General features: G+C 46.7%; 1 protein-coding gene across 1 annotated transcript; it reads left to right on the top strand.

The window, feature by feature from the left end:
* The first annotated feature begins 369 nt into the window (after window positions 1–369).
* Window positions 370–10533, top strand: LOC115188456 (microfibrillar-associated protein 5). The gene is made up of 7 exons (XM_029747332.1): window positions 370–479; window positions 2546–2614; window positions 2728–2760; window positions 4534–4602; window positions 9144–9231; window positions 9411–9484; window positions 9681–10533. Exons 2-7 carry the CDS (start codon window positions 2572–2574, stop codon window positions 9794–9796), a joined length of 423 nt encoding a protein of 140 aa, XP_029603192.1. The 5' UTR covers window positions 370–479; window positions 2546–2571; the 3' UTR covers window positions 9797–10533.
* The last annotated feature ends 13 nt before the right edge of the window (window positions 10534–10546 follow it).

The raw sequence follows: 10546 nt of genomic DNA, 5'->3' as shown, positions 1-10546 counted from the left end.
TGCAAACGCAAGGTCCGCCAGACCTGTACCAGTCATTCCATCATATTCCTTCAGCTGCTCTAAAGCATACTGGGCTAATTGTTATTGTTCATATTTATTACACAATATTCTACCTATCATCGTGTGTTGATCATTATTCTTTCAGTTGTTTCTATTTGTAAAGTGTAAGTTCCTAGTTCAATGTGCTGATAGATGTGTTTACTATTAGTGATGGTTATTGTGAAATCAGCAGAGATATATTTTTGATAATGAGTTTGTGTTGTTTGGGTGTATACGAAACCAACTCTGGACTAGAACAATTCTCCCTGAATCTCTACCAGATTGGAGGAGAGGAAAGTCTGAGAGAAAGAGAATTATAATGAGAGGGGAGGACAAGGGGTGGAGGAGAAGAAGGAGGAGGGGTTGGAGAGAGAAGGAGGGGAAAGGAGAGAGGACAAAATATTCAAAACAAAGGACGTTTTTGGACGACAGGAAAAGTTGTGAGTATGAAAACATTGTGTTCTTTTCTTAATTTTGAAGACTATAAAGACATTAGTAGCACTGCAGTACTGTATATAGAATGTTTACAATAAATAACATGAAGTACATATACAAAAGATGTACAGAGAAACTAAACTACATTTTATTGCAAAAAAACTAACTTTACATGAAGTCATCCTAATAGAATACTGTCTGTGAACTCCGGTCATGGGTGACAATATGTTATTCAGAAGTAATGTATTTTAGAAAGCTATGTGCCCTGGCATACAAGAGTGTATAAATGAGTCAAAGCAAGTTAATTCAATTGAATGTATTCAGGGCCTGGGTAAGATGCTGGTAAAGGAGGAATGGGGTGTTAAACATATTGAGTGACAAAACTGTTTGGACGCTTTAGAACATTCTTAATAAGGTTTAGGAAAAGAGAAGTGTATGAAAAGAGTGTGCATGAGAAAGGAGGAGTAGAGGGGTGCTCATATAGGGCACAAAAACACATTCCTTTGTGAGAACTCATGTCTTGGACTCCAAACTCACACTGACACATCACAAGAGGAATGATGCAGGGAGAGAGCTGAGGGAGTGTGTGTGTGAGAAAGAGAGAGAGAGGATTAAAACAGCATCCTGATTCCAACTGCTTGATTAATACTGATTCTACCAACAGCACATATACTGATATTATCAACAGCACACATACTGATACTATCTACAGCACATACACTGATACTATCAACAGCACATATACTCATACAATCAACAGCACATATACTCATACTATCAACAGCACATATACTGATACTATCAACAGCACACACACTGATACTATCTACAGCACATACACTGATACTATCAACAGCACATATACTCATACTATCAACAGCACATATACTGATACTTTCAACAGCACACACACTGATACTATCTACAGCACATACACTGATACTATCAACAGCACATATACTCATACTATCAACAGCACATATACTGATACTATCAACAGCACATATACTCATACTATCAACAGCACATACACTGATACTATCTACAGCACATACACTGATACTATGAACAGCACATATACTAACACTATCAACAGCACATATACTGATACTACCAACAGCACATATACTGATACTATCAACAGCATATATACTGATACTACCAACAGCATATATACTGATACTATCAACAGCACATATTCTGATACTATCAACAGCACATATACTGATACTATCTACAGCACATACACTGATACTATCAACAGCACATATACTGATACTATCAACAGCACATATACTGATACTATCTACAGCACATACACTGATACTATCAACAGCACATATACTCATACTATCAACAGCACATATACTGAGACTATCAACAGCACATATACTGATACTATCAACATCACATACACTGATACTATCAACAGCACATATACTGATACTATCAACAGCACATATTCTGATACTATCAACAGCACATATACTGATACTATCAACAGCACATTTACTGATACTATCAACAGCACATATACTGAGACTATCAACAGCACATATACTAATACTATCAACAGCACATATACTGATACTATCAACAGCACATATTCTGATACTATCAACAGCACATATACTGATACTATCTACAGCACATACACTGATACTATCAACAGCACATATACTGATACTATCAACAGCACATACACTGATACTATCAACAGCACATATACTGATACTATCAACAGCACATATACTGATACTATCAACAGCACATATACTGATACTATTAACAGCACATATACTGATACTATCAACAGCACATATACTGATACTATCAACAGCACATATACTGTATCTAGCTCATTTACCTGGATTTCATCAGGTACACATTTCCTACAACTGCCTTAGAGAAGAATATACATTGCATTAGAAACAGCAGAGGTGGGGCCAGAGAGAGAGCAGAAGGAAGACGGAGGAAATGTAAAGTCCAGATATTGAAGAGTTCCTCTGTGTGAATTGAAACATATAAACTATTTTCCTCTTTGAGCTTTTCTGGGTCCTGTTTCCTTCAGCTCGTAAACATCCAGCTCTTACAAGGATGGGCAGTCTTCCAATCGCCCTGCTCCTCTGCGGTTTCCACGGTAACCCCTGACAAACACAACACACAAATCACCACCTTCAATTAGGTTTGAGTCCATCTCTGTTTGTTTTAACTGCATAAAACATTCCCCTCACATGGTTTTCTGTTCCACAGCCCTCACAGCTGTAGCCCAAGCCCCGCAGGCTGGTAATAATGCCCTCTATTCAATGGTCACACGTTATTTCAACAGACATTAAGATGCATGATACAGTTGAAGTCGGAAGTTTACATACATCTTAGCCAAATACATTTAAACTCAGTTTTTCACAATTCCTGACATTTAATCCTAGTAAAAAGTCCCTGTCTTAGGTCAGTTAGGATAACCACTTTATTTTAAGAATGTGAAATGGCAGAATAATAGTAGAGAATGATTTATTTCAGCTTTTATTTCTTTCATCACATGACCCCCAGTGGGTCAGAAGTTTACATACACTCAATTAGTATTTGGTAGCATTGCCTTTCAATTGTTGAACTTGGGTCAAACATTTTGGATAGCCTTCCACAAGCTTCCCACAATAAGTTGGGTGAATTTTGGCCCATTCCTTCTGACAGAGCTGGTGTAACTGAGTCAGGTTTGTAGGCCTACTTGCTCGCACACACTTTTTCAGTTCTTCCCATAAATTTCCTATAGGATTGAGATCAGGGCTTTGTGATGGCCACTCCAATACCTTTACTTTGTTGTCCTTAAGCCATTTTGCCACAACTTTGGAAGTATTCTTGGGGTCATTGTCAATTTGGAAGACACATTTGCAACCAAGCTTTAACTTCCTGACTGATGTCTTAAGATGTTGCTTCAATATATCCACATAATTTTCCTGCCTCATGATGCCATCTATTTTGTGAAGTACACCAATCCCTCCTGCAGCAAAGCACCCCCACAACATGATGCTGCCGCCTCCGTGCTTCATGGTTGGGATGGTGTCTTCGGCTTGCAAGCGTCCCCCATTTTTCCTCCAAACATAACGATGGTCATTATGGCCAAACAGTTCTATTTTTGTTTCATCAGACCAGAGGACATTTCTCCAAAAAGTACGATCTTTGTCCCCATCTGCAATTGCAAACCGTAGTCTGGCTTTTTTATAGCGGTTTTGGAGTTGTGGCTTCTTCCTTGCTGAGCGGCCTTTCAGGTTATGTCGATATAGGACTCGTTTTACTGTGGATATAGATACTTTTGTACCTGTTTCCTCCAGCATCTTCACAAGGTCCTTTGTTGATGTTCTGGGATTGATTTGCACTTTTTGCACCAAAGTACGTTCATCTCTAGGAGACAGAACTCATTTCCTTCCTGAGCGTTATGACGGCTGCGTGGTCCCATGGTGTTTATATTTGCGTATTATTGTTTGTACTGATGAACGTGGTACCTTCAGGCGTTTGGAAATTGCTCTCAAGGATAAACCAGACTTGTGGAGGTCTACAATTGTTTTTCTGAGGTCTTGGCTGATTTCTTTTGATTTTCTCATGATGTCATGCAAAGAGGTACTAAGTTTGATGGTAGGCCTAGAAATACATCCGCTGGTACACCTCCAATTGACTCAAATTATGTCAATTAGCCTATCAGAAGCTTCTAAAGCCATGACATGCTTTTCTGGAATTTACCAAGCTGTTTAAAGGCACGGTCAATTTATTGTATTTAAACTTCTGATCCACTGGAATTGTGATACAGGGAATTATAAGTGAAATAATCTGTCTGTAAACAATTGTTGGAAAAATTACTTGTGTCTTGCAGAAAGTAGATGTCCTAATCGACTTGCCAGAAATATAGTTTGTTGACAAGAAATTTGTGGAGTGGTTGAAAAACAAGTTTTAATGACTCCGACCTAAGTCTATGTAAACTTCCGACTTCAACAACAGGTCTCTGTCTGTGAGTCATGCCGTGGGTAGACGTTGTTCTGATGCGGATTGTGTTTTCCCTGCTGGTAGAGGTGGAACTCCCCAGAGGTGACTGGAATGAAGAGGAGACTTTGGTGTCTGTCTCTACCCTACCACCTGGTGAGTGAGGTCTGTCTCTACCCTACCACCTGGTGAGTGAGATGTCTGTCTCTACCCTACCACCTGGTGAGTGAGGTCTGTCTCTACCCTACAACCTGGTGAGTGAGGTGTCTGTCTCTACCCTACCACCTGGTGAGTGAGGTGTCTGTCTCTACCCTACCACCTGGTGAGTGAGGTCTGTCTCTACCCTACCGCCTGGTGAGTGAGGTCTGTCTCAACCCTACCACCTGGTGAGTGAGGTCTGTCTCTACCCTACCATCTGGTGAGTGAGGTCTGTCTCTACCCTACCACCTGGTGAGTGAGGTCTGTCTCCACCCTACCATCTGGTGAGTGAGGTCTGTCTCTACCCTACCACCTGGTGAGTGAGGTGTCTGTCTCTACCCTACCACCTGGTGAGTGAGGTGTCTGTCTCTATCCTACCACCTGGTGAGTGAGGTCTGTCTCTACCCTACCATCTGGTGAGTGAGGTGTCTGTCTCTACCCTACCACCTGGTGAGTGAGGTATCTGTCTCTACCCTACCACCTGGTGAGTGAGGTGTCTGTCTCTACCCTACCACCTGGTGAGTGAGGTATCTGTATCTACCCTACCACCTGGTGAGTGAGGTCTGTCTCTACCCTACCACCTGGTGAGTGAGGTCTGTCTCTACCCTACCACCTGGTGAGTGAGGTGTCTGTCTCTACCCTACCACCTGGTGAGTGAGGTCTGTCTCTACCCTACCACCTGGTGAGTGAGGTCTGTCTCTACCCTACCACCTGGTGAGTGAGGTCTGTCTCTACCCTACCACCTGGTGAGTGAGGTGTCTGTCTCTACCCTACTACCTGGTGAGTGAGGTCTGTCTCTACCCTACCACCTGGTGAGTGAGGTCTGTCTCTACCCTACCACCTGGTGAGTGAGGTCTGTCTCTACCCTACCAGCTGGTGAGTGAGGTGTCTGTCTCTACCCTACCACCTGGTGAGTGAGGTGTCTGTCTCTACCCTACCACCTGGTGAGTGAGGTATCTGTCTCTACCCTACTACCTGGTGAGTGAGGTCTGTCTCTACCCTACCACCTGGTGAGTGAGGTCTGTCTCTACCCTACCACCTGGTGAGTGAGTGTCTGTCTCTACCCTACCACCTGGTGAGTGAGGTGTCTGTCTCTACCCTACCACCTGGTGAGTGAGGTCTGTCTCTACCATACCAGCTGGTGAGTGAGGTGTCTGTCTCTACCCTACTACCTGGTGAGTGAGGTCTGTCTCTACCCTACCACCTGGTGAGTGAGGTGTCTGTCTCTACCCTACTACCTGGTGAGTGAGGTCTGTCTCTACCCTACCACCTGGTGAGTGAGGTCTGTCTCTACCCTACCACCTGGTGAGTGAGGTCTGTCTCTACCCTACCACCTGGTGAGTGAGGTCTGTCTCTACCCTACCACCTGGTGAGTGAGGTCTGTCTCTACCCTACCACCTGGTGAGTGAGGTCTGTCTCTACCCTACCACCTGGTGAGTGAGGTGTCTGTCTCTACCCTACTACCTGGTGAGTGAGGTCTGTCTCTACCCTACCACCTGGTGAGTGAGGTCTGTCTCTACCCTACCACCTGGTGAGTGAGGTCTGTCTCTACCCTACCACCTGGTGAGTGAGGTCTGTCTCTACCCTACCACCTGGTGAGTGAGGTCTGTCTCTACCCTACCACCTGGTGAGTGAGGTGTCTGTCTCTACCCTACCACCTGGTGAGTGAGGTGTCTGTCTCTACCCTACCACCTGGTGAGTGAGGTGTCTGTCTCTACCCTACCATCTGGTGAGTGAGGTCTGTCTCTACCATACCAGCTGGTGAGTGAGGTGTCTGTCTCTACCCTACTACCTGGTGAGTGAGGTCTGTCTCTACCCTACCGCCTGGTGAGTGAGTTGTCTGTCTCTACCCTACCACCTGGTGAGTGAGGTCTGTCTCCACCCTAACGCCTGGTGAGTGAGGTGTCTGTCTCTACCCTACCACCTGGTGAGTGAGGTGTCTGTCTCTACCCTACCACCTGGTGAGTGAGGTGTCTGTCTCTACCCTACCACCTGGTGAGTGAGGTGTCTGTCTCTACCCTACCACCTGGTGAGTGAGGTGTCTGTCTCTACCTTACCACCTGGTGAGTGAAGTGTCTGTCTCTACCCTACCACCTGGTGAGTGAGGTCTGTCTCTACCCTACCACCTGGTGAGTGAAGTCTGTCTCTACCCTACCACCTGGTGAGTGAGGTGTCTGTCTCTACCCTACCACCTGGTGAGTGAGTTCTGTCTCTACCCTACCACCTGGTGAGTGACGTCTGTCTCTACCCTACCATCTGGTGAGTGAGTTGTCTGTCTCTACCCTACCACCTGGTGAGTGAGGTCTGTCTCTACCCTACCCCCTGGTGAGTGAGGTGTCTGTCTCTACCCTACTACCTGGTGAGTGAGGTCTGTCTCTACCCTACCACCTGGTGAGTGAGGTCTGTCTCTACCCTACCACCTGGTGAGTGAGGTCTGTCTCTACCCTACCAGCTGGTGAGTGAGGTGTCTGTCTCTACCCTACCACCTGGTGAGTGAGGTGTCTGTCTCTACCCTACCACCTGGTGAGTGAGGTATCTGTCTCTACCCTACTACCTGGTGAGTGAGGTCTGTCTCTACCCTACCACCTGGTGAGTGAGGTCTGTCTCTACCCTACCGCCTGGTGAGTGAGGTCTGTCTCTACCCTACCACCTGGTGAGTGAGTGTCTGTCTCTACCCTACCACCTGGTGAGTGAGGTGTCTGTCTCTACCCTACCACCTGGTGAGTGAGTGTCTGTCTCTACCCTACCACCTGGTGAGTGAGGTGTCTGTCTCTACCCTACCACCTGGTGAGTGAGGTGTCTGTCTCTACCCTACCACCTGGTGAGTGAGGTCTGTCTCTACCCTACCACCTGGTGAGTGAGGTCTGTCTCTACCCTACCACCTGGTGAGTGAGGTGTCTGTCTCTACCCTACCACCTGGTGAGTGAGGTCTGTCTCTACCCTACCACCTGGTGAGTGAGGGCTGTCTCTACCCTACCACCTGGTGAGTGAGGTCTGTCTCTACCCTACCACCTGGTGAGTGAGGTCTGTCTCTACCCTACCACCTGGTGAGTGAGGTCTGTCTCTACCCTACCACCTGGTGAGTGAGGTCTGTCTCTACCCTACCACCTGGTGAGTGAGGTGTCTGTCTCTACCCTACCACCTGGTGAGTGAGGTGTCTGTCTCTACCCTACCATCTGGTGAGTGAGGTCTGTCTCTACCATACCAGCTGGTGAGTGAGGTGTCTGTCTCTACCCTACTACCTGGTGAGTGAGGTATCTGTCTCTACCCTACCACCTGGTGAGTGAGGTCTGTCTCTACCCTACCACCTGGTGAGTGAGGTGTCTGTCTCTACCCTACTACCTGGTGAGTGAGGTCTGTCTCTACCCTACCGCCTGGTGAGTGAGTTGTCTGTCTCTAAACTACCACCTGGTGAGTGAGTTCTGTCTCTACCCTACCACCTGGTGAGTGAGGTGTCTGTCTCTACCCTACCACCTAGTGAGTGAGGTCTGTCTCTACCCTACCACCTGGGGAGTGAGGTGTCTGTCTCTACCCTACCACCTGGTGAGTGAGGTGTCTGTCTCTACCCTACCACCTGGTGAGTGAGGTGTCTGTCTCTACCCTACTACCTGGTGAGTGAGGTGTCTGTCTCTACCCTACCATCTGGTGAGAGAGGTGTCTGTCTCTACCCTACTACCTGGTGAGTGAGGTCTGTCTCTACCCTACCATCTGGAGAGTGAGGTCTGTCTCTACCCTACCACCCGGTGAGTGAGGTGTCTGTCTCTACCCTACCACCTGGTGAGTGAGGTGTCTGTCTCTACCCTACCACCTGGTGAGTGAGGTGTCTGTCTCTACCCTACCACCTGGTGAGTGAGGAATCTGTCTCTACCCTACTACCTGGTGAGTGAGGTCTGTCTCTACCCTACCACCTGGTGAGTGAGGTCTGTCTCTACCCTACCACCTGGTGAGTGAGTGTCTGTCTCTACCCTACCACCTGGTGAGTGAGGTGTCTGTCTCTACCCTACCACCTGGTGAGTGAGGTCTGTCTCTACCCTACCACCTGGTGAGTGAGGTCTGTCTCTACCCTACCACCTGGTGAGTGAGGTCTGTCTCTACCCTACCACCTGGTGAGTGAGGGCTGTCTCTACCCTACCCCCTGGTGAGTGAGGTGTCTGTCTCTACCCTACCACCTGGTGAGTGAGGTCTGTCTCTACCCTACCACCTGGTGAGTGAGGTCTGTCTCTACCCTACCACCTGGTGAGTGAGGTGTCTGTCTCTACCCTACCACCTGGTGAGTGAGGTGTCTGTCTCTACCCTACCATCTGGTGAGTGAGGTCTGTCTCTACCATACCAGCTGGTGAGTGAGGTCTGTCTCTACCCTACCACCTGGTGAGTGAGGTCCTCAGTGTGGAACAGAAACATCACTGAACAGTGTTAGGCCAGGGATGACCAGGGGTGTCCAGTGTTATCTAAACATTGTGTGTGAGTTATCTGGATGTTGTGTGTTTCCTCTATGCTAGACTGTAGGGAAGAGACGTACCCCTGCACCAGGATGTACTCTGTCCACCGGCCCATCAAGAGATGCATCCACTCCCTCTGCCTTTACAGGTAAACTGCAACTACACGCTCCCTGTCACTGGAAAACATAGACACACTCAGTGCCTCCTGGTCATGCAGTCAAAGTCCATTGGTTTCAACCTGAGAGCCTGTACAGAGAGGCATGTTTTAGAGACAGCAGCTGGGCTCTGATTATAGTGTAATGATGTCTGTCTCCTGGTTTGTCTCAGCCTCCCTCGTGTCTATGTGATCAACAAGGAGATCTGTGTTAGAACTGTCTGCCAACAGGATGAGTACCTGAAGGGTAAGACAGTCCACCTGATAGCCCTTCATTAGACCCATTGTTAGGATTACAACAACATATCAATCTTAGAGTGCATGAAACACTTACTGGCTTTAGGACAGCACGTACATCTGAGCCCACACATCCTCTCTCTCTTTCCAACACATTCTCTCTATTCAATCTCTCTCTCTTGCTCTCTCTCTTCTCTCCATCCCAGCTGAGCTCTGCAGGGAGCGGTCCGGCTGGCCCAAACGCTTCCAGAGGTCAACCACCAATAAGAAACTCTGTCACAATCGCCGCCGCAACCCCAAAACCTGGGAAAACAAGGCCTGATGGGCCCAAGATGGCGGAGATGGAAGGAGGGGCGAAGGAAGAAGGGAGGAAGGAGAGAAGGAGTAGGAGGGAGGACACCCTTGGAGACAGAACACTTGGTTGTCTCCATAAAAACACCCCAAAACACCATAAATCCACCGCTCAACACCTGGTGATAGCCTGTGCCTTAATACACAACCGCACACACACACAACCACACACACATACACTCACAAACAACATATATATATATATATATAAAACACAGTCCACGTAACTCCAGTTAAGAACAGTCTGAGTCATATGTCTCAGTTCTTCTATTGGCCCTGTGTTTTATTAGAACTGTCTGTGAATATCAGGGGAGAAATCACACCCCACAGATTTGACCTGTGTTTTATTAGAACTGTCTGTGAATATCAGGGGAGAAATCACTCCCCACAGATTTGACCTGTGTTTTATTTGACATGGATCATGTTCTGGAGGTTTACGTCAGTGTCGTGCCGTTGTGGGCTGTATAATACTGTTCAGATGGAACGCTGTTGAGTTCCTGTAGTTGTGTACTGTAGAGACAGTCTGAGAACAAAGTATCCACTCTGCCATTACTGACACCTTACTGTAAAGCACTCTATCACAATCCAACACCGAAGCAGTGCAATACTACCCAATAAAATGTCATTCATTGGTTTATGTGTGGATTGCTTTATTGATGTATTCCAGTTTCATGTAAATAAAATAAAGTCAACCTTGATTCAACATTAGTTGATATCTTTA

The sequence above is a fragment of the Salmo trutta genome, chromosome 3, assembly GCF_901001165.1.
Source record: "Salmo trutta chromosome 3, fSalTru1.1, whole genome shotgun sequence".
Classification (NCBI taxonomy): domain Eukaryota; kingdom Metazoa; phylum Chordata; class Actinopteri; order Salmoniformes; family Salmonidae; genus Salmo; species Salmo trutta.
Note: the sequence above shows the minus strand (reverse complement) of the source record. Positions and strands in the feature narration are given on the sequence as shown.